Genomic DNA, 23977 nt, shown 5'->3' with positions numbered 1-23977 from the left:
GTCCACAATTAAAGGGATATGCTCTTCTATAGTCTGTCCTGTTTACCTAGAATAAGAAAATGTATGGCTAACTGTAGTGATACATGTTAGGTAACACAGTTAAAATGCTCCAATGCAAGTAGAGCTGCAGTTAAACATTATTTTCATGATCGATATTTGTTCCAATTATTATTTACTTTAATTAGGATAAACGTGTTAAATGTGGTCCATGAAACACAAATACATTTTTTATAGAATGTTTTTTTTTTACATATATGGTTGCACATTTTGTTATCATGTCACTTACAGAAGAAATCTGAGTGAAAATAAATAAAAGCACCATTCAAACTCTTCACTGGGCACAGATTGGCTTTTGTCTTCACATGATGATTAAAACCTTCCAACGCTGAATGCAGGTGTAAAAGCGGCACAGCATGCACAGTACAGACAACATTTTTTCCTTATATATTTCCAGTGTGAAAAAAGTGACTGCATAGAAGATGTTTAACGCTCCTGCTTGCTTGTATGATTAATTCTTTAGAAAGGGGATGAACAGGATTACAACCAATTTGTTGAGTTCTCGGTTTCACCTGCACTCCATTTGTTTGTAATCCCTTTCAGTCTGTTTCTGTTCTTTGACCCCAGGTGTTCATAGCATACTAAAAGTTAAAAGATTTCTGTAAACAGTCTGTAAAAGCTCGTTGCTTAGATCAATTCCAGTTTCAGAGTCTTATTTGCTGATTAAATAGAAGAGCTGCTTTTAGTTTTTTTATGTTCCAAGCTGGCTGTAAAACTTAATATGCAAGAAAGATACATGGTTCCTAAATACATGAGTTTTTATTCCTGCTGATCATTAAACAAAACAAGTGGAAATAACAGACACAGTGATGCTCCCATTAAGCAGCTTAATCTTATTTTCATGAATAAAAAGGGGAATGTCTTCATGCCACCACTTACTAAGCTCAGGAAAGGTGGTCGCAATACATCTGCTGATAGCTGCAATAGACCACCTTGCACCATCTCATCAGCATAATGATGCAATTGAAGATTGAATTCCTAATTTGTATTTAATATGTGTAGAAGGACACAGCTTTAATCCGTCAGAGGTAATAGCACTGTCCTCTGCCCTCTGTGCTCGATATGTAACTAAATCTTTAATCCTCTGTTTTTCATCTGATGCGTTTCTGTATACAATCAAAGATTGACCTGAAATCTGGGAGTATAAATGGTTACCTTTTTGCCTGGAAACCCCTGGTAGGATAGACCATACACTGAGAGTCACCGATCTATTACATATGATAACTTAACTCTAATTAATATAAAAAAAAAGTGACATTGATTTTATTCAGCTATCCTTAAGAGTGGAATAAATGACAGAATCATGAAGCATAAAGCTCTTATGATTTGAAAGTCATTTGTTAGCAGAAAATGGAAGGTATTGTGCGCAGCGCATTAAACCTTTGCCTCCCCTTCCCCATCTGCCTTCCCCAGTCAACATGCCCCTTAATTTGCAGAGACACTCTGGTAAAGCCACTGGTTAAATAGCATGAGTAGTAAAATTCTCCAGGAGCCAAACTAACACATTAACACGTAGACATTTATTTGATCGTGCTTGCTGCTCTCAGAGCTTCCAGCAGAAACTGTATTTTTGGTGGCTTAATATACCTCATGATGCCTTTATGATGTGTGTGCTGGTGTTGCATGAGCAAGGCTGGTTGCCTTCTGCTCAGATGTCAGGTGAGGAAAGGCCTGGAATCACTCATCCTGACAGCCACATCTGGCGCTACTTTCTCTCTGCTGTTGCTCCTAACTCTGCTCCTGCAAAGAGACACCACTGATTTAACCACAGAGGGAAGGAGTTATGATAATAACATTATTGGTGGTTATTAATGAGATGGAAAACAGAAAGTTTATTCAGGAGCAATACCCTTCCATACCCTCCCAAAGAATGATGTTGCTAGCTGCAATGGGTGTATTGCAGCTTCATTATGGATGCTTGTTTGTTTGTTTTCAGGCTTTGCCCTTAAATTGATGGAAACTGTTCTGTTCTCTGTGTTTGCTCTGTGGAGTATACATAACCACTGCTCTATTTGAAGGCTTGCAGTAAATGCTGAATCAAAAAACGCATTTGAGCCTACGCGTGACATAATAAGCATTATTAAGTGTTCAAATGTATTCTGTCCCTAAAGTCAGACATTTATGCCTCTCACATCGATTTATTAAATATGATAGTTTTACAGAAGCTTGCATGCATCCAGAATAATGGCCTTGCATGCACACTGGTTTTCTCTCCTTTTTGGAATAGGGTTAGTCCACATTGGACAGAGCAATCAGTTGCTCTGCTTGGCTGGTGCCAAACTCACAGTTGAGAGCAAATTCTAGCAGGAACCAGACCGGCAAACAATCTTCATCTGTTTCCTGTTGAGCCTAGGAAATAAGGGTCGGAGTTCAGGGTAATATTTATGATAATGGAATGACTCCAAACAGATTCAATTTCAAAACAAGAGCCTGAGGTATCCAGCAGGAGCCTGCAGTCACACATAAAAATATAAACAAACACTTTTGGCACTCTTACCATATGCCAACAACTGTGGTGGGCGCTCGTCCCTTTGTGCTCAGTGAAAGAAATGTGTTTTGATGGAGACAGCAGACATAAACGTGAGTGAGCAGTCAGCTGCAGAACAGAACCATCCCGTGTTAGCAGCTTTGAGGAGCACATCACCACAGGAGTCCATGATGGGAAAATCAGTCTGTCTGGATTCTCACTGAATGCTGCTGAAGATGAAACTCAGCTGTCCTCTCAGTGGACAAATGGGCACATGTCACGTGCGCTACAAGTTTAGTACCTGGAGCATGCCAAGTGATTGCATCTGAAATCCCCAGCAGTAGTTTATAGTTTATCCAAAACACAGTACACACAGAAATTCCATACACATTACTGCCGAGAAATGCAATCTTCTTTTGCTAATTGTGTATGTTACAATTTACTGAGGTTGAAGAATTTAGAAGGAGCAACTCTTAAGGGTCACATGGGAAAGAGTTTGTTTGTTTAAATGCACAAACCCAATGTTTTTCCAATCACTTCATTTCATGATGCTTCAATTTTTTTTCTCTTTCTCAGCATTGAGGATTTGCAGAGTTCCTTACAACATGAAATACACAATACTGAAGTTTTAGCCAGAGATGTTAGATATGAACTTGATGACATCCTCATGCTCATTACAGATTTTTTTTATACAAAAATGTTTTCTATATAAATGTTTTAGTTTGTGCTTCTAATTAGAATTAAAGCAGTTTATTGTATAATTGTCAATTACATGAAAGTACAAGTAATCATATTGGGAAAGATAGCTCTAAATGCATGTGGTTTTGGCACAAAGAGCACAAGTGTTGAAGTGGATTCCTACAGTACATGGGCATGGGAAACAGTTGATCAGGGTAGATCAGTGAGTTCCACATGGTCTCCATCATGTTCCCATGTTCACATGACTCCAGTTGCCTCAAAGAATCAAAGTTACAACTGCTTTGTGGGTTTCTCCCAGCCAGGTCTTTAGACAAACTGTACAACTTCGCCGACTGTGCTGGTCTGCACCTGATCCTGGGGCTTAATGCACTGCACAGAAACCCAGACAACTCCTGGAACACTTCCTCCACCCTGAGCCTCCTGAAGTACAGTGCTGGCAAAAAGTACAACATTTCCTGGGAGCTGGGCAATGGTAAGTGCTGCAGTACTCTGCATACTACAGAGACGACAGGTCTCAGTAAAACAGTAAAGCCGTGTGTGTTAGGGCCTTCAGTTTTTACTAATTTACATAATTGAGTTATGTGGGAAAACTTAAGACTCAGAAAAGGTCAATAAAAAAAGGAAATGCTTCATTGGAGATGTGGTCAATTACAGGATATTTACATGATTTGGATGCTTTACCTGTACTAAAATTGTACTAGAGAGGGAAGTTGCATATTTTGTTCACGTAACATTTGCTGGTCAGAGAGATAACAGTCAGTCTGTGTCTAGCAGATTCATGGTCAAAGCGGGGGTTCATTCAGGGATGAAAGGAACTGCTACTCCTCGTGTCATCCAAATCATCTGTGTTCCTGGGGAGCAGCATTTCACACTCTGCTGCCCTATGTTCTCCTGCTGCGCATCGCTTCATATTTTCCTTCCACTTCGCCCATAATGAAGAGGACATAGGAAACTTCACTAGCCTGAGCGAAAAGTACAATACAAAATCCATGGATTTGACTATGTGTAAATTTTAGGAGGCCTTGAACCGTGGTGAACACACAGAGATTTTGCAGTTGAAAGAAAAAGTCAATCCTTTGTTATTTGCAAATAATATTCAGATGATGTTTTTGTAGAAATACAACGTAGATATAGCTGCATACAGATACAGAGTTTTATTTTAAAGCTCAAACAGAAAGCGGATTAGATATAAATACATTGCTCTTCAGTTGTCAAACAGCAGTGGTTCTGCAAAAGCTTAGTTATCCTACTTTTGAGGAAAAAACTCCCTTCCTTCTATAAGGCCACCCTGTGTGCTTGGACCATTCCCCTGACACAGAGTCCATCTGTCTGAATTTATTGCGAATTGCCCAATTATCCCTTTTTCTGCTGCCTGTTGGATACTCTCTAGGAGAGCAAGATCAGACTACAACAACAATAATATTCTCTACCTCCTCCCCACTGTTGCTTGTATAAACGTTATCTCTCTGGCTCACTCTGCTCTGTCTCCTCTTCCAGAGCCGAATGCTTACCGCAGCATGGTGGGTCGAGCAATTAACAGTAGTCAGTTGGCTCAGGACTACACCAAGCTGCGGACCCTGCTGCAATCTGTACGCTACTACCACCGAGCTCACCTCTATGGCCCCAATGCAGGACGCCCCCGGAAGAATGCCATCCTGCTGCTGGACGGGTGAGTCAACCAGCACAGCACTAATTGGGCATGATTCCATTCCTTGTTAGGCTATCCGTAACCTAACAAAGGGTAAAGGTAGTGGAAAGTATGCTGCAGCTGTTTGGAACTTTTTATTCTATTTAATGCACCCACACATACACACACATTGTGTTAGCATTCAGTGTTTATGGATTTCCACGCTCCAGGTTTCAGGGTCTCAGCTCCAGTTATACCGTGTCAGCCTAAATAAAGTGTCATCTGATTGATAATGTGACGGCACAATGTCCCACCTGCTGGTTTTACCCAGGAGCTCCACCAGCTTCAGTTAGACTCTCAAGACTTAGCTAACAGCTCTCTTTTAACTGCAGCCTGTCCCCTCTAGAGATCAGTTTCTTGTCGTAGCTTATATACTTAGTTTAGTATTCTGCTTGTTATTTGTACATCATCTGTACTTTATTATTTTCTGTTATCTAGAGGAAAGAGAAAGGTCAGATAAACTTTTTGACAGTTTCTGATTCAACTTAGGTCGGAATGAAAACTAAAAACCTTCCTGCTGTATTAATGATGTCACAGTGAACATCAAATATCCTTTGAGAGAGCAAAATTATTTCCATATGGTAACGCGGGAAACTATTTAATAATATGTAATCCCCATGCAAGACAGTCTTCTTGTTGATGGTGTTGTGACGCAATTCTCCTGCCCACAGAAATTACATCCAGAGCCTCTGAAGTAAGTCAAAATCACATAACGGATGGTTGCACAAACAAAGATGAATTTTTGTAACACAATAATATGAGCAATTCCTGTTATAATGGCTTTTCTAATTTTTACTGATATTGTCTCTCTAACTATATAAACTAAACATGATGCTAATAATGAATCAATAATAATTAATAATAATTTAATAATAACAATGCTCAGCAACATATTAATGTTTTGTTAAGAATTAGTTCAAAACAATGAAAGCCACTGGTTTTATCCTTTAACTCTCAGATAGAATCATTTTCCATTTGCACTGCAGCATAAATATCTGCTCCGTAGATAACTTGTCGTATGTTCTCCTTGAAGGCAGTTCCTAGTTTTGCTCTGATTCAACTGAGTTTTCTTCTGGTGTCTGTGTCACTGATAGAGTTGATCAAATCGTGAGTCAAGCTGTAATGTTGGCATCAACAATCAAGCAACAAACAAGTGCCTTTTCTTGCACCTTAACTTGCTGACTGAGCAATCAGACAAACAGTTTGGAGGCTGGGTTGGCTGCTCAGTCCTCGTCGATATATTAAATAGCATGCAAAGATGTGTGTGTGGTTCTCAGCCTTCAGTACAAAGAACAACGTACGCATCTGCTCATGACATATAGACTTCAGTTTACTTTGTCTTTACAGATGGAACATCTAACAATGCTTCCCTGTTCTGTTTCGCTTTGTGTAAGTCTGTCATAAAGGACAACAAAATTTGGGATGGATTTTCTCTCTTCACCATGAGCATTTATGCATCAGTCTACAGTTTGCCAGGTGTCAGAGACACAATATGTACTTTCACATGTACTCTCACATCACTGGCAACCAAACTCTGACATATTCTGCTCCAGTTCACCTTAAGTTGAACAGAAAAATGGAGGGATATGGGATAACAGCAAATATAAATATATAAATAAATTTACATTAGATAAACAATCGGCATGAGCCTTACATGATCCAACATGTTCAATTTGGCCATTGATTGTAAATGAATTTTAGCCAAGCAGATGAGGAGGCTGTGTTTGGGTGGTAGAAACTCCCTTTGGAGGAGAAATGCTTTCTCCGTGCTATTGTCCAAATAGATGACGTTATCTCTCATAACACATTCATCACTTCCAAAAAAGTGAAGTCTCTGAGGTTTTCTGTCTGTGGAAATAGAAACAAACCCGTCTAAACTGGATGCCTCAGCACATAAATACTTTAATCCCAGTAGATCTCAGTAGTTAGCAATTGGGCGGTATATAAATGTATATAGACGTGGTTTATAAAACACTAGTTGTTAGATAGATAATAGATAAGGATTAATGAATGTTTGTTATGTAAGGTTTTTTAATGGTACTTTATTAAAAGAATATTTAATACTTTTTTTATCTGTCCATATGCTTTGATCTGTAATTTAATATTTCTGTTTCTAATTTCTAATGAATAACATAAATAAACATCAATGAAACCCCCTTCAAGCAACAGGTTAGATTTGGGTGAGGGTGAAAACTATCAGCATTAAATATCTATTTTCTGCTCTGGCTGTTATTAGCTTTACTCGTCTGTCGTCAAAGATTGAGGATATTGTTTTTACATTTAATTCGAGAGTAAGAGGTGGAATATGTAGCCCTGGATTTAACATCCAGGGCTACATAGCATTGTAGCATTGTAAAATAAGCGTAAAATAAGAGTCCATAAAATTTAAACTAATGTGAGCTAAAATTACAGTACTTTCGCACGCACACAAACACGTGTGTGTATGCAAGTGTGTGTGTAGATTCACGCACAGGAACAGTTTAATGTCTTTGTCTATCTCGGCTGGAATCTGTCTCCAGCTTCACAACACAACCACACACGTTTTGACAGGTAGCTGGAAGACAGAGGAGGAAGAAGAATTGGATGTGGATCTTCCGCCTTGATGTACTTGAGCTACTTACTTCAATGGAACCATTAGGAACTTCTGTTTATCTCACTGAGTGCTGATAGTTTAAATTTACTGATAAATAAAAAGTGTGTGCTTGTGCGCAGCAGCATGTATATGCGTACCGCAAAGTTCAGACTGATTGAGGAGCTGGGGACTCAGAGGGAAGGGAGGATGTAGACGATGGGTGGTGAGAAGAGGAGGAGGACTGGGAGGATGCAGACCAGAGAGTTGGAGTATCCACGGGTCATGGGTGTCATATTTAACAACAGGCTGATTCCTGGGTGTTTGACACTGTTACGAGGGGGGGGGGGGGGCTCTTGTGTTTGACAGCCCAACTACTCTGCTGCTCTCAGGAAATAAGATGGATGAGACACCAAGCTGCTCACCAATCCAAATATAAGATCTGCACAGACTAAACAAGCCAAGCCGGTGAAAGTTGTGTTTCTGTGACATGATGTTTGGAGACATACTTTCGGGCATGTCTAACAATCTGTTAACCCCAAATATGGAGTGATTCAGGTCAGATAGATTAGGAAGCGCACACACATGCACTCACAGATGCAAAACCTTGAGAACAGGAAAGCAGACAGCAGGAGAAACTGTGTATGTGCAAAGTTTGAATTTGTGTACATGACGAGTCCATTAAAAGGTACTCTTTTTTCACAACTGTTTTCTTGACCTCAAGATGTTGGGAGTTTGTACTCAACTAACTGAAATCAACCTTTACAGGCTGCAGAGATAGCTCCAGAAATGCTTGAGCCATGACCTAAAACGTAATCCCCATCCATGTCACATTTATAGTCTTCAGCTTGACATAAAACATTGTGTCCAGTGGATTATTTTAATCTCTTATAGAAATGTTTTTGTTACTGTAACACCACAAATTGGTTGACTAGCTTGTCAAGTAAAATATCACCATATTAATCATGGATATAACTGGCCCGTTTTGAACAATCTGAAGAAAAATTTCCATTTGAGTAAAGATGTTGTTTTTCTGACTTTCAGGTTCATGAAGAATGCCAGCTCGGTCGTAGATGCGGTTACGTGGCAACAGTAGGTATTTTACCCTTTTTTTCATATCCTATTACATCATCTGTAGAGGACCACAGAAACAAACATGAACCTTCTGAAACAACAGCCTACTTTCTCAACTAGCAATAAATCTGCCATTATTACCACACTGTACCCTGTAAATGCAGTAGCCAGTAATAACTGCTATAAATGTTGCGTTTTAGAGAGGCTGTTGCAAAATGAGAAGAACTGCATTCATTTTACAAACAGAACAACGGGGAGAAGAGCCAGTGAGAGAGGCAACACCTGCCTCAAACATATCAGTGACTTGACTTTTTCCAGCACTTATGTGCTCTCTTTACAGACGTGTAAAATGTGTTTAAAGACATTCCTACCCTGAGCTCAGACAAACCTTTTGCGCCTGAGTGAGCAGTCATTCAGGTGCAGGCTAGATCTAATTAGGAGAATTTAGAAGAAACGGCCAGAGGAAGGGCTGTCAGTAAGATTTAGAGAAACACCACCCACACTGTTAAAATCAAACATACGCTGTGGCTCATTCCCTCTATTAGCCCATTTTACACCACAGGTCCAGATGACAGTGCAGAAACTCTGACCTCGACAAAAGAAGCCAACCCAATAAAAAATGGGGACCATTCATTAACACATCTACAACACTTTTTTTTTTTTTTTTAATTAAGTGCATTAAGTTGGAAAGTTAGCATTCATTATGAAGGTCACCGCATCATATCTGTGGCTTCAGTCAGAGGTGGCTCTGTTTTGCTGGAGCTTGCGATTATGAAACACGTTGGTTATGGAGTGAAACATTTGTGTAACTCTGGATAACAAAAAAATTATATGCAGTGCACATTATGTTTTATTTATTTATTAAATTTTTTTTTTTTACTTTTCACAACATTGTACTTTCATAATGGCAGCCTTACTGCTTCTTCATTTTTGGATTCCCCAGCAAAACATTAGTAGAATGTTTAGTTATTCTCGCTAAATATGCTTGTGTTCTCTCTCTGTTTTTCAATTTATCATTATGATTTCAGAGGATGAGTCGCACCCACCTTTGTGATACCCTGACTTTTACTCTAATGCTATGGGAGCATTGCGTTTTAATGCAAGCAGTTGGATGGATTGGTGCAAAATCTGATCTTTTCCTGCTATAATTTATGCAACTGGTACAAGGTCCGAAATTAATTTTGTCCTAATTCTTTATGACATAACTGAGGATATTCCCTGCAGCTTCAGATGTACTTGTAGGTGCTAATTAGCCAATGTTAGCTTGCTACCTGCTGTTTACATGTTCCGCCTTACCTAACGGGTGGCCTCATGAGGCGAGAATTAGTTAGTCAGAAGTGTGTAGTCAGACAGCTGCCAGTTATAACTCAGAAAATGTGAGCAATGGAGCAACGAAAGTGAAAAAAATACATCCTTTTTTCACTGGGTTTGCTGCTTAGATGCCCCTGAGCAATTTGCTTACTGTGAGCCATAATTCTTCCATCAGTGCAGTTGGCACTACCAGCATGAACATCTGTGTGTGCAGCAGCGCGCAAAACACTCCCCCTTCTTCTCATTTACTCTTTCATGATGAACCTATGAAAAATCGGCTTTAATGACCGTTGCTTTTTAAAATGCACACTTCTTGTCCTCAGATAATCATCTTTGCTCTTTGTAGCTCAGCAGCTGCACTTTAAACAGGCCAGGATTAGTGGATGCACACACCTCTCCAGTATCCTGTCAGGCTGACAGAGGTGCTGCATGCCGTAGAGCCTGGGGTGCTGCTTATTTATAGCTGACTGGAACACATTAAAGATTTTCACTCTAGTCTAAAAATCACTGAAGAGCCATAAATTTTCTGATGGCATTCCTCTGGGAATTTACATATCCTTCAACTGTTAAGTTATGATTGATGAAAACCTGATGATAACCTGCACAGTATCAAGGATCACATCCTTGCTCTGCTCTGCTACCCGACCACTAAACCCAATTATCTTGCTCCACGAGATGGTCCTTCCTCGACATTTAAGTGAGTAAACCTGCAATTAAACCTTTTTAGATTGCATTCATGCTTCACTCAGATACGCCCATTTTACTCAACAACAGCTAAAGTCATTAAAAGGATTAGCAAAGGCATCCATGCAGAGGAAGTTACTGTTGCTCATCAAAAAAGTTGACAATGGGATCACTACTTGAAGCAATATTAATGTGAATTCGGATTCTCTTCTGTAGAAACTTACTTTATTAATCCAAGTGAGGTTAAATGCAGCGTTGCCTAATTTTTCATCCAGTGTTGGTATTGATGCTCCCAACCTGACTGATTTGATCACAATCAGTTGTTGAGTCTGCACTTTATTTTAATTATTTGATTTTATTGGAGGTAGTTTTGTCAGTGTTTGCTTTGATGTGGTGCTGGCAGCGAATAAGAGCCGTGTAAAACAAGTTTTGGATCCTCTCCTGAAAACATTTGGACACAGTGTTATTCCTCTTTGCATTTTATTGAATTCCGGCCAGTCTGACTGATGAGATATAATGTCTAATTTTGGATGAACAAAGGAAGAATTCTGGATTCTGATTTAGGAACTTAGACTTGAGCAATTTTAGGAATCCCAAGCTATGATCCCTTCAGTCCTGCATTAAATACTTGAATAGTGTGCATAGTCCCCTCTTTCTGGGGTTTCTGCTATAATGAGCCACCCAACTTGACTTAATCTTCCCTCGTTACCTAGCTGTTGAGAGAATTCTCAGTGGTCCTGATTTGTTGCTGAAGAAACAGCTATAATGACATGTACAGTTTTTATTGTTTCCATATATGAAGTGGAATTTCTTTGCTTGGGATCTGGACTGGATCAGAATTATTGTGAGTGCTCTGGAAAGATGACAGGATAACCAAATAATTTGTGTAAAGCTATGACTTAATCCCAGCATTGTTTACATTTTGAGGCCTGGGACATTTCCAACACTCTTACGAAAATTTCAACGAAGTTAAACTCATATTGCAACACTGGTTCAGCCCACATGAACTAAATGCAGCTTTACTATCAGCGGTTTTGTAGACTTGTCTGTCATTTCCACTATTTTCCATAACAGGTTCAACAGAAGTTTGACACAATCTGCTGCCTTTACAATTTACAATATCATGTTTTGCTGACTGGCCATCTTCAACTTAATAACCTCAATAGTAAATTTCCTTTCATAGTCTTGGAGTGTTCTCTGGCTTATGGAAAGAGGCAAAAAAAGACAAATAATTTCAAAACATTTGTAGCTTTATGCAGAAATTGAATGAGCTGCTCTGGTATGTTACCAATAACACTTCACAGATGTAGGAGAGACATCTGCTCTGCAATGATTGACGGTTTTTTTTGAGGCCCGTAATTAACAGGTCTTGCATCTATTTCTGTTTTCGTTTACACAAAAATCAAACAAATTACATCAAATATTTTTGAAGGATGAAGCAATAACTTTTTCTCATTTCACTTTCCTAAATATTTGGTAGGTTCGGTGTTGCAACTTCATTCGAGCATAAATTACCAATATTATGATGATGATGATGTCATTCTGCATATCCGGAGCACAGCACAGGATCATCCCACAGGGCAGGATATTCACAGGTGGATATTTTAGCATTCAGCAGCCATGAAATTTGCCTTTAAATTTTTGTTCCTGTCTGCCAAAAAGCAACTGATGAGTTTTAAGTGAATCCGGGAGATTAAGATTGAGTCTTGAGCTGACAGCATCTTTGAATGAGAGATTGAAACATATTTCACAGGCACTCTGAGTGATAACAACCTATTAGATCTGCACACACCTGAAGATGCAGATCATTTGGCAAATGATCTGTTAATCTCATTCAGCAGAGGTGAAGTATAGCAAACTCAACCTGCCGATTTTCTTCCAAGCTGGCAGTTTTGATTTGGGACACTGTTTGCTGCTGTGGCTAGTCCAGGGAATGCATTTATAACTCTTTAAAATTCAAACAGTGTTGGGTGTCGTTTTTTTCCTTCTGTTTACAGGTTCTTATTTATAATATAATATAGTTTATACTTTTCATAACTAATTTATCGAAAATAATGTCAACAAAGAGATTAAGCAACCAAAGAGTCATGCAACTTAAATGTTTTCTTCTGCTGTGCAGAAGATATAAATGTGTTTTATAAAATTTGAAACCTGAGTATGTGTTTGTGGATTATGGAGACACTTTTTGTCTGCCCATTTATATATATATATATATATATATATATATATATATATATATATACTTTTTATTTTTGCCAGTTGCTTAAGTTTGAAGTAAAGCCATTTGAGTTAAAGTTAAGTTAAATTTTATTTACATATACAACAACAGAACATTATTATCATTATTATTATTATTTTTAGATATAAATTATAAAAAATCAAACTGAAGAGATATTCAGGTGCTTGGATGGATGGTTTCAATGTGCCTCACAGCATTTTCTCTGGATTCCTCTCACAGCTATTACATGGACGGCAGAGTGAACAAAGTGGAGGACTTCTTAAAAACCCGACTGTTGGACACACTAACAGAGCAGATCACTAAAGTCACTAAGGTAGATCACCTGGTTTTTATTTATTTTTTTTTTTTTTTAATCATTTTAGTATTTCAGATATCTGATAAATGAATATTCACCATGCAATATTTTTGCATTTCTTTTGCCAAGTAATGGCTCATTCAGACCTCTACTATTTTTTTTAATTTATTATTATTGTAAAACCAAATGTTCAAACCACAGGAGTGAACCCTCAGGTTAAAGAGTTGTGTCCACCATGAGATAATAATATTAGCACTGGTTTCTGCAGCTGACTTGCTGAGTTGTCAAAGACGAACAGTGCCAAAGAGCCTCGGGGAAAAAGTAGCAACCATTCCCAAGAACAAAACTTAGAGTAGAAGAGGATTTTTCTGTCAATAACATCAGGTTATTATTTTATTTTTATTAGTGCATTTTATCATGATTTTTCAGTGTCCACATTTACATTTCTGCTTTGTCGTCTTATGATATTAAAACAACTAATTCTTTACAACTTTTACAATTTGTGTGAATTATTGAAAACATATCACCAAGTTATAATGGTCCTTAAATGATGCATTGATTCAAAACCAAAAAAGTGAAGGTTTTACACAGTTGATTTGTGCGGGGTTTAAAGCACCTGTGTTTCCATCATTCATTGCAGGTTGTGAACACACACACTCCTGGTAAGAAGGTGTGGCTTGGTGGATTGGGGCCCGCCTGGGCCGGAGGCATCAGTAATCTCTCTGACACATATGCTGCTGGCTTTCTGTAAGTACTGTGATTACACTGCAGCTGGGCTGTAGATAATAAATTGAATCAGCCGCACAAGTTTTTATTCCCACTTTATGATATATATATTATTGGCACTATGCATCGGTAACAGTTTTTTCTGTGTGTGCGTTGATCTGTATTCCAGGTGGGTGAATACGCTGGGTATGGCTGCTGTGCAGGGGATAGATGTTGTGTTACGTCATTCATTCTTTGACTATGGATACACGCACCTTGTGGACCAGCACTTTAACCCATTGCCTGTAAGTCTCTAATTTTTAATTTCATCTTGGATTGGAATGGCTGTTGGTTCACAACATCAGAGCCTCTATTCACCGTTCCTCATCCGAACAATGTGGATCAGAATTGAGCACTGATTTGCTCTAAACCTTTCTGTGCCAGATCCAGTGGCACCTCTTGCTCTTTCCCGTGGGAGCTATTAGCTGAGATGAAAGGCGTTTAGTGGTGATGAGTGGATAGACGCGGGGGCGAAATGCCATGTAACCTTAGCCCTTTGTCAGTTGCTCAGGACAGTGTCACTGCTCCCCTCAACCCCCATCACTACTGTGTGCTTCTCTGTGCGGGACAGTTGCCCGGTGAGAGATCTGTAACCTGAGATGCTGATACACAGGCAAGTTAGTAAAATAGCCTGCAACACTGTGTGAAATGGAACTGCCCGGCTCCAAGTTCCTTCATGGTTTGGTCTCAATAATACAACAGAAATAAAACAAGCTGGGTTCTATGTTAATCATGTGAAATATATCTGAATTTGAACAAAACATATGTGTAGGAGGCATTCATCTGAGTTTATAATGATCCTTTAAACTCCAAGTTGAAAAAATGTGCTCCTTAGAAATGTATTTCTTGAAAATAAATTAATAGTAAGAGGGACTTTTAAGTGCGAGAGAGCGATAAAATTCTACTACGAGCCAAGAGCATAAAACAGATTTATTCCTGCTTCTTGAGAAAGGATTTATATTTAAGCAGAGGCAAATTGGGGTTATAGGCTTACATTACATGCAAACTATATATTATTGCTTTAATGGCATTAGGATTATAGCATTAATCTTATTTATTTGTTATCATTCCAGTTCTTTTTATTCTTTCTTCTGTCAGCAGTGGGTCGTAGAATTAGTGTAGGCAATCCAAAAATAATACTTTATCCACTAATAAGGTAATCACAAACATCGCATCTGACAGTAATGTTTAGCTTAAACTTTCATGAGTTCTAGTGGACATGCATTTTCTCCTACATCTCTTCAACTATATAACATGAAATAATGGAGATGACTTCATTTTTTCCCATCTTCAATGCCATTATTTTTCTGGGAATGTCGGTCTCCCGCTTGGATCACAATGCTTTTAACATGGCTGGATGTCTGAAAACTGCACCAGCCTACCTGCTGAGAGAATGCACTGCAGGGCCAACCTGTCCTCTGCATGTGAAATTTATGACCTGGCCCCTTCCTCTTTGGGATGACTCCCCCATTGGTACAATCCAGTCAAAGCCCCGGGCCCACTGAAAGGCCTCAAACACCTCACCCTACTCCAAACTGCTCCGTACTCCTTTTTCTTATTTGCTGCGCTTGCTTGCCCCCATCATCTTGTTTTTGGTTTGTTTCGTTTTCTTCCCACTCACATATCAGCTGCACCAGAGGCGGTCTGTAAACTCTTTAACTAAACTGAAGGTTTTTCTTGCCTGTGATTAATTGTTTGAGGAACACAGATGTCAGTATATATTGTGTGTCAGGTGGAATCATATTGCTCCTGTGTAAAAAGATTCCCTTTCAAATGCTCCCTCTCAAAAACACTTATCAAGCCCTCAAAAAAGATGAAAACTTTTCTTTCTCAGATTCAGCACCAGGTTGCACTGTTTAACCCTTATTATAACCCATATTTTCATGACTGTGACATATTTTGTGGATACTTAAAAATATTTTAATGTTTTCTAAGTCTATTTTTTTCACTTTTAACTACTGTTCTCTTTTTAGTTGAAGCTTGTGAAAGAATGTGACCTTCTCAATTGAAAGGTGCTCAGATTTTTTGAGAAATCAAATGGATCCCAACCAGTCAATCTGACTCTCATTTGACCTATTTAGGAAAATGATCACGTTTAACTGTTATAGTCCTTGTTACCATCCTCTGTTCTGTTGACTGTGCAGCTGAGCTTTGATTGGTCTCTGGTGTATTGTTTTACATCTCTGGAGTACTTGTTCAGTTGTGCTCTTTTTGTTTCTCTTTACTTTGTGGTGTGCATCTGGTATTTTGATTTGACATGAAAACAATGGTTGTTTCTAAATTTTATGTCTGTCTGTCTTGTCAACTTTCCCTCTGCCCTGATAAGAAAAGCTGGGGGCAAACAAGAGACAAACAGGCAATTAGACAGGAAATGGGCAGACAGTCAGACTACTGAAGATTTAGGACGCCAGCTGATATTTAAAAAAGTGGTCAAATTCAGACTCAATTCAGATTCAGGTCAGGGAGTGCAACATGCACATAGTTTGAAATATATACATTTATAGTTGTTTCTTTGACTCAAGTTTAAAGTTTCAACACAAAGCAAGAGCATATCACCTCTTCGGCCATCTTGCATAAATAAAACTCAGGACTCAAAGCTGCTCTTTGTTTTATAATATAAGCAATAATCACAGATCCCAGTACCGACCATACATTTGTCCTTCCATCCCTGTGCATGGCCAACACTATACAGTTCCATACTGTGCTCTATTTCTTCGATGCCTTGGCAGCAAATTAAGTTAAAGTCTGCATGGAAAAAAGAAGCTCTTAAATGTTGCCATATGCAGGATTGCATGGGAACTTCCTGAGGAACACATGTTGCTCTGGGTCTCTTGGAGAGGTGTTGAGTCTGTGTAGTCTACAGAGTGAGACACAGTATAGCGGACCCCTCTACAATGATAACAGATTACAGCAATTCATGTTTGAACACAATATTTAGCAAAATTGTCATATTTAAGACTTGTTCATTCTAAACAGGGCAGCAGTTCTGTTCTACAGCATGGCATCTTATGTGGGACAGTCAGCTGTTGCACTTAAACTTTCTTAATCCTCATAGTTTGCAAAACCTAATCTGTTTGCACAATCACCTAAACATTTCATGGCTGAATAGACAAAATCGAGATACTAGCCATTTTCCTTTTTAATCGTGACGCAGAATTCAGCATTACTGTTAGAAAAGGTCTCTTTCAATAAAAATCCTCATGCATTTAAATACAGTGGAGTTGGCAATGTTTTTAAATTATTTTCCAGCTGCTGTAGAGATCAAGTCTTTAAACTGTCCTTTCTACACCTGCTCACTTTGGCATTGCATTGTTTAAGAGCAACCAGGTGAGTCTAGTCCTGGGTAATATGATGCTGATATTAACCCAGAGTGGCATATAAAGTAATGCCAAATGTGTCCAAGTTTTTATGTCCATATTTTAATTTAAACAGCATAAGCTCCACCAAATAGAGCAGTAAGTAGGAAAACATATACAGAAGCTCAGAAAAAAAAAAAAATTCTGTGGCTGAATTCACTGCCATTGATTGTTAAACTCATGAAGTGATAGTGTTGTATCTGAAGTTGCAGTCTTGACAACCCAGACGTTTAGTTTAGGTGTCTGGAAATCAAACTTTACACGAACTTGCACATTATGAATGGCTCCCTTCTTTTTGCCACTTTCCCAGCGACACTAAAGACTGCAGTTATCAAGGTAAAACCAAATTCAGAAAACTGGGTCAGACTTTCAGCAACAGTACTTGGAAGGGAGGGATTGCTTTGTTTGTTTTTCACCTCTGATAATTGTGAAATACATATTTTATGTAAATGATGTGATAATATGTCATACAATATACTTATGCTCACTTGCCTGCAGGATTATTGGTTCTCTCTGGTCTTCAAGCGTCTGGTTGGTCCGAGGGTTTTAGCTGTTCGGGTGGCTGGACTACAGAGAAGGCCGCAACCAGGACGGGTCATACGAGACAAGCTACGCATCTACGCCCATTGTACAAGCTACTACAAGTAAGTACAACAGTTTAAGGGCAGTTTGTAACTGCCCTTAAACACAGTGTTTACATTCTCATTTATACACTGTGATTTGGGGACTTTTTATTGGAAACAGACAGATGACAAGACAAACATGCAATTTGCCTGTAAGTGATTTGCAGTAATACTTTGGGAATGTCCTGGAAGATATTAATGGGAAGTACATGTGTTAACTTTTTCTATGTCTTCTGTCCTCCTGAAAACACCTGAGGCACAGTGTCTGGTGGTGAAGAACAAAATCCCCAGCCAGGCCATTCGGCTTCTCATAAATAAGTAGACCGCAGACACCTGCTCATTCACAGCTCAGAGCCTTTAAAACTTAACGGGTATCACTTATCAGGTGTGTGGGTTCTGTCTCCCTGCCGTCAAAGAGCCGCTGAAAGGTGCGCTAGGCCTTTATCCCATCTCGGATTGGCTGGAGGGGGGTAGTAGAGGGGGAGGGGGAGGGACAATAAGGCGGTCTGTGCCGGGAGGAGATAAAGAGTGCCACCATGTCCTGTTCAAGGTTATCATTTAACCTAGGCCAGTGGCTGTCAGCACCAGCTAGACTTACGCCCGTAGCCTAGACAGAGGCTCATTTACAGGTGGAGTACCTTTTAGAAAAATAGATAAATGGACAGGAGTTGCATAAGCAACACACACAGCCACAGGAAGCCTAATGACATGCATGCACATATTTGAAACATTTCTCAACAAGTGTACTCACTCAGCCACCTGGTATGCATGGTGAGTTTGGAAGTAACGGGTTGCCCATGGCACGTGGTGCTCTGTTCCACTTAACATACCAATCAGACCTGGACTCATATGATCAGTGAGGCACTAAAGCAGCCCCCCTTGAATCCAAAGCCACTTCAGCTGCCATTATTTCTGCCACTTTGTGGTTTTACTCAGTCATCCCAAAAGTGGTTTGACTGTACTCTGTCAGACAACGAAGAGTATAAATACGCTCAGGCAGTCAGTGGTTTGAAAAGTCTTTGCAGATTAGATATTCGACTTTCACTGCCCTTGTTACCCCTTTTAGTGGTTTGCATGGCATTTTTTTTTTTTTCACTTTCAGAAGATGCTCCAACATCAAACGACAGCAACACATGTTTATGTTCCTGGTTTGGATCACTAAGAGCCTCATCATTTAAAAGGCCTGAGAGGTCATTATCTCTCTCTTCCATCTATCCATCTGATCTATCATTTGGAACCATAGTCCATATTTCTCAGAAGTGAGGCCTCACGAGTTTAACACAGAGCTGAACACACAGTGTTCCCATCAACAGCCCTCAACGTTATCTCTCTTGGTAAATACATTGAATATTAGCATTTTTTGCGGTTCACCCTGTACGCAGGAGAACAAAGATAAACATCAAACCAAAAACCAAGATTGCTTTAAAGATATGAGATTTTGGGCTTGGGACGTCATAGAGGTATCTACCAGAGTGTTTGGCCGATGCACAGCCCTGACCTTTAACACCAGGCTCTGACATGCGGAATACGCTACAGCTGTGTTGTTCTTGTCCTCATATCGAGGCCCATATTAGATTTTATCATGTTTGTCTTATCTGTCTCACTTAGTTATTTACCTTTTGGCCATAACCTCATCAAGTTGTGTCCCCAGAGCTTTGCTCTCCGGAGAGGGACTCAAACACTGTTGTCTGTGTAACTCAAGAAGTGCTGCTCGTTGTGTTCACACCCTTCATCTGACCCTGGACCGTACAGCGACGGGTTTTAATATTGGATCCCGTATAAGGGAAACAGATTGCTGCATCAGATAGCTAAAGGCTTTGAAAATCCGGTGTGCCATTCAAACTGAACAGTTGATTGGTTTTATGCTGTAACAAAGGACATCGTCAATGCTTTTCTTTATTATTTTTCTGCGAGCCTTTTGATCTTGATTAGATCAAAGCATAATGAATTGATGCTGTTGCTATATATAATAAAAATATCAAAGACTTTGCTCCCTTTGTAGTCATCTTTAATTATAGAGAATTCTCTTCAAGATGCCAATGTAACATGTAATGATTCCCCTTTAGCAGATGTGGCTCAGGGGTTGTGTCCTGATTATCCTTTCTAAGGATGAAGACAAAATTAATGTAACGGCTTTCATTGTCTCCTTTATGAACAGTCATAACTATGTGCGAGGGTCCATAACGATCTACATCATCAACCTGCATCGGTCACGAAAGAAAATCAAGTTGGCTGGGACGTTACGGAATAAAACGGTCCATCAGTACCTGTTACAACCCTACGGCACTGACGGACTCAGAGCAAAGTTAGTATCACGCTCCCTCAAACAACACTCATGCACATAAACACAATGATGATAATTGTTTTCTATCCAACCAATAATGTGTTTGGTTCCATTTATTCATACGGATCGAGAGAGATAAATACGCTGGTCAAAGACACAGGATTCCTCAGCCACATGGGTCATCTATACAACAAAGAAAAATTTAATTGAAAACTGTTGAGAGTTGGGAGTTTCACAAACAATTTTATTGGTCTTTATTGGTCTATTTTTCCCCAGCTCAGAGTTGTATCATGAAAACACACTGTAAAACATGAAATTGTACAGTAACATGAATTTTGCTTTTTTTTTTTTTTTTTTTTTAATTCAGACCTATGCCTATGACAACGGGAAAACAGCAAATAAAGGCAAACTCGGAACAAAACAGCTAGTAAAAAAACTGTTTAAACACAGACTGATAAGGTTAGCTACTTATATATACTGTAGTACTTCCTTAGTGAAACTTGCCTGCATCAGTATGAAAGGAAACCTTTGCAGAGTCCCGTCCTCACTGGGCTCCAGTATGATTGCGTTTGAGTCTGTTTTTATTGTCTAAAACAGATGCTTTATCAATGCATTTCTTAGTCATTTTCTTTTCATGCCTGTGAGAGCTGTTGCTGTTTTACTGTGACACAGAGCACTTTAACCAGGTAATATAACTCCCATTTCCTTAAAACATACCTTAAAATAAAACGTATATGTTTTCAGTCTCTTCCTCTCTCTGGCCTGTTATTCTGGCCTCAAAGCCTCAAATCCTGGAATAACAGACTAATGACTCAGGACTCTGTGTGTGTGTGTGTGGGTGTGTGCATGTCTTTGTGTTATACAATACCATCAGACAGCCTTAATGGAGGCTAAGCCATGATCCTTCAATAACAGTATAAAGATGGAGGATGTTTTAGGTGCTAGAACATTATTGCAAGGCAATTAATAGGAGGGTGAGCTAACGACGGGCCTTTTTCGGGCCTTAAGTGCTTTCTGTTACCACACACAGTGCTGGGAGACTTTTATGAAATATTTAGCAACACCAGATGTCTATTAAATTGTAGTGGTGGGACTTTCTTTTCTTTAACAGCGATTCAGCATTTGGTCCATGCATCTTGAGGGGAAGCGTTTACCAAAGCAGTTTGATTCATAACTTCTCCTTTTTGAGCAAAATTTTATTTGGTATTTTATTGAATTTGAGGTTCCCATAAAAATATCCACATGACTATTGTGGCTAACTTTACAATATAACAATATAATAAAAAAAGTCACTCTTAAGAGCAGCACATGAAACTTGAAAAGCTTCGGGTTGAAGGGATTACTGCAGAACAAATCCTGCATAAGGACATCATTTCTTTGGAGAACGTGATGATTTACTAACCCTATGACATAATTACTTAATATTACTTACTTAATATGCTAATAAGACTTAATATACGAAAATAACAGCTGACTTTTTACTGTTACATGCCTGTTAATTTTTCTTCTTTACATCAAAATCAATTGTAGTTGAAACTTTTAATGATAATTCCCTTTGTGTTTTGTACATGATCCATTTGTACGTGTCCATAACACAACTTGTACACACTGTGCTGTGTTACAGCTACTCTACCGAAATAAATGAATGAAGTTAATATTGTCTCCAATTCATTCTGTGCAAAGAAAGCGTAGCAAGCTTTTTGTAACTGTAACTGAGGCTCCATGTGAACTTTTTTTTTATCTCTTGTACGCCAAGATTAAAATTAACGACCATGGGATATTCAATAATATATATATATATATATATATATAAAAATATGTTAATAATTAATTTTCAAAGCTTTATCACATAAAGGATATATTTTCTTTGCTCTTCAATGTACAGTTTCAGTGTAGGTGAGAGAGAGGTTACGTCAGGCAGATTTCACTCTAAAATTCAAATTGTACTCATCCCTTTGTGAACTTGTGCATTTGTGTTGTGGTTTTGTAACACCAGCACCCCCAAGTGTACAAATAACAGTATCATAAACCGTAAAGACTGAAGGTTCATGGAAAGATTCAGATTTTATTTTTGGGGATGAAGTGAAAAATGCCATTAATCCCGATGTAATCTTTCACTAACATATTTCTTCTTACATTCTAAATTCCTCTTACCTCTTTGCATCAAAATTCTTTGAGCTGATTCCTAACCATCCAAAGTCCCACTTTCACTTAAAGTAATAAGAAGTTGCTAATTTTATCCTCTCAGCATTACCTTCCAATGAAATTAACTTGGTGCTGGCCTTTAAAGCCTTGACTGGTCACACACCTCAGGATATTGCTGACCTCCTCCTCCTGTGTTTGTCCAATGGCTGTGGCTGGAACCTGCTGTAAAACCAGAGGTTACTCTGCCTCTTAAGCTGTTGGAATGCTTCCCCTTTGTCACTGATTCCTGAGATGCCTGTAAATCTTTATGACACAGCTGAAAACGATTTATTGTTCAAGCTGTCTTTTAGTTTGCAAGTCTGAATAGCCACCCAATTTTATTCCGTTGTCGTCAGTGTGTGGAACCTGTGTACCTGTTTTTGGAGCTCTCTCTCTCCTAATTTGTTCATCATTCCTGTGAATTAACTTGTCACCCCTGTGTTGCATAGGTTGTTGTTGCTATATTTAATAATGTGTTCAATTGTGTATTCGTTTTTATGGACTTAAAACACCTTGTAATTTTGTAGCCACATCTGTACTGTCTAAATAAGCCACTTACATTCTCACATGTTCTTTAAAAACCAAAAGAGGTATGTGATGAAGCTGAAACTGACTACTACAATCTTTTTTTCTGTCTTCTCTTCGCAGACACGTTCAGCTGAACGGGGAGAGGCTGCTAATGTCGGACAATGAAACATTCCCGGAGTTAAAGCCCAAGACGCTGAGGGCTGGGCGGACAATAGCGATGCCTCCCATGACCATAGGCTTTTATGTAATAAAGAACATTAACGCATACGCCTGTCGAAGATAACACTGACCCCTGAAATCTAAACATGATGCTCTGACGTCTGCCACACCCTCTGCCATCTTGACTCAAGGTTTAAAAACAGTGTGCCTCTATAGGAATCAAGATTTCAATGTTTTCGTTGTTCCCATGGCTTGAATAACAACTTCGTCAACCATTATCTTAATGGTAACACTTAAACTGCTCGATGAAATTCAAATACGCCTCGACCTTCCTTTGTTTTCTCTGGTCCAGCAACGAAACACTTGCCCAAAGCACATAAAATGGGCTGCACTGAACACTTTTCAGTTGTCTTTACCAGCAGTTCCTCAGATGCTACAAGTTGTTTGGACTTGGTTGTTTTGCGCCTTTGTATGACGTTTGTTTTGTAGTCACAGAAATGCAATATTATAGAGTTCACATTCTTCATTAAGCTACTTTCTCTTGGATTGTGGAAGCCAGGGTGTGTTATCTCTGGATCTGCAGAGATTTTTTTTTTTCTCTCTTTTTCCTAATCTTTGGTTGTTGGAGGCGAAAACTGGCTGCGTTTCTGAAGCATACACAAGTCAGCTTGAGTTTGACTTGATCTTCTCCACAAAGAGAAAATGCCGAGGTGTGTGTGTGCGATCAGCCTGGACTAACCAAGTGCTGTTAGTGTGTGTGTGTGTGTGTGTGTGTGTTTTATATCCATGTGTTTTATTATTGATAAAGCTACTGATGCGTCTGTCCAACCTTTTTGATGTGCCACTGAAAGTCTGTGTGTCTTCCTTTGCCATATCAAGTGGCTGGAAGGGAAAATCTGTTTCTTCTAAAAGCCGTTTGTGTATGTTTTGTGTCCTTCCTTTTTACTGCAGGTTTCAATTAACTACAGAGTGCGATAGCCATGATGTGATGTTGGC

The 23977-nt window shown here is 39.0% G+C and overlaps 1 protein-coding gene across 1 annotated transcript in view; it reads left to right on the top strand.

Moving 5' to 3' along the window:
• The window catches only part of hpse2 (heparanase 2), a 48888-nt gene extending 25684 nt beyond the window's left edge, over positions 1-23204 (top strand). The window contains exons 4-12 of the mRNA XM_029521555.1: positions 3522-3695; positions 4721-4892; positions 8524-8571; positions 13007-13100; positions 13723-13829; positions 13978-14092; positions 17702-17847; positions 19985-20131; positions 22943-23204. Of these exons, the coding sequence (XP_029377415.1) occupies positions 3522-3695; positions 4721-4892; positions 8524-8571; positions 13007-13100; positions 13723-13829; positions 13978-14092; positions 17702-17847; positions 19985-20131; positions 22943-23105 (1166 nt within the window). The 3' untranslated portion in view covers positions 23106-23204. The remainder of the gene's footprint in view (positions 1-3521; positions 3696-4720; positions 4893-8523; positions 8572-13006; positions 13101-13722; positions 13830-13977; positions 14093-17701; positions 17848-19984; positions 20132-22942) is intronic.
• The last annotated feature ends 773 nt before the right edge of the window (positions 23205-23977 follow it).

This window comes from Echeneis naucrates, chromosome 15 (assembly GCF_900963305.1).
Source record: "Echeneis naucrates chromosome 15, fEcheNa1.1, whole genome shotgun sequence".
NCBI classification, from domain to species: Eukaryota; Metazoa; Chordata; class Actinopteri; order Carangiformes; family Echeneidae; genus Echeneis; species Echeneis naucrates.
This window is presented reverse-complemented; position numbering and strand designations above follow the sequence as displayed.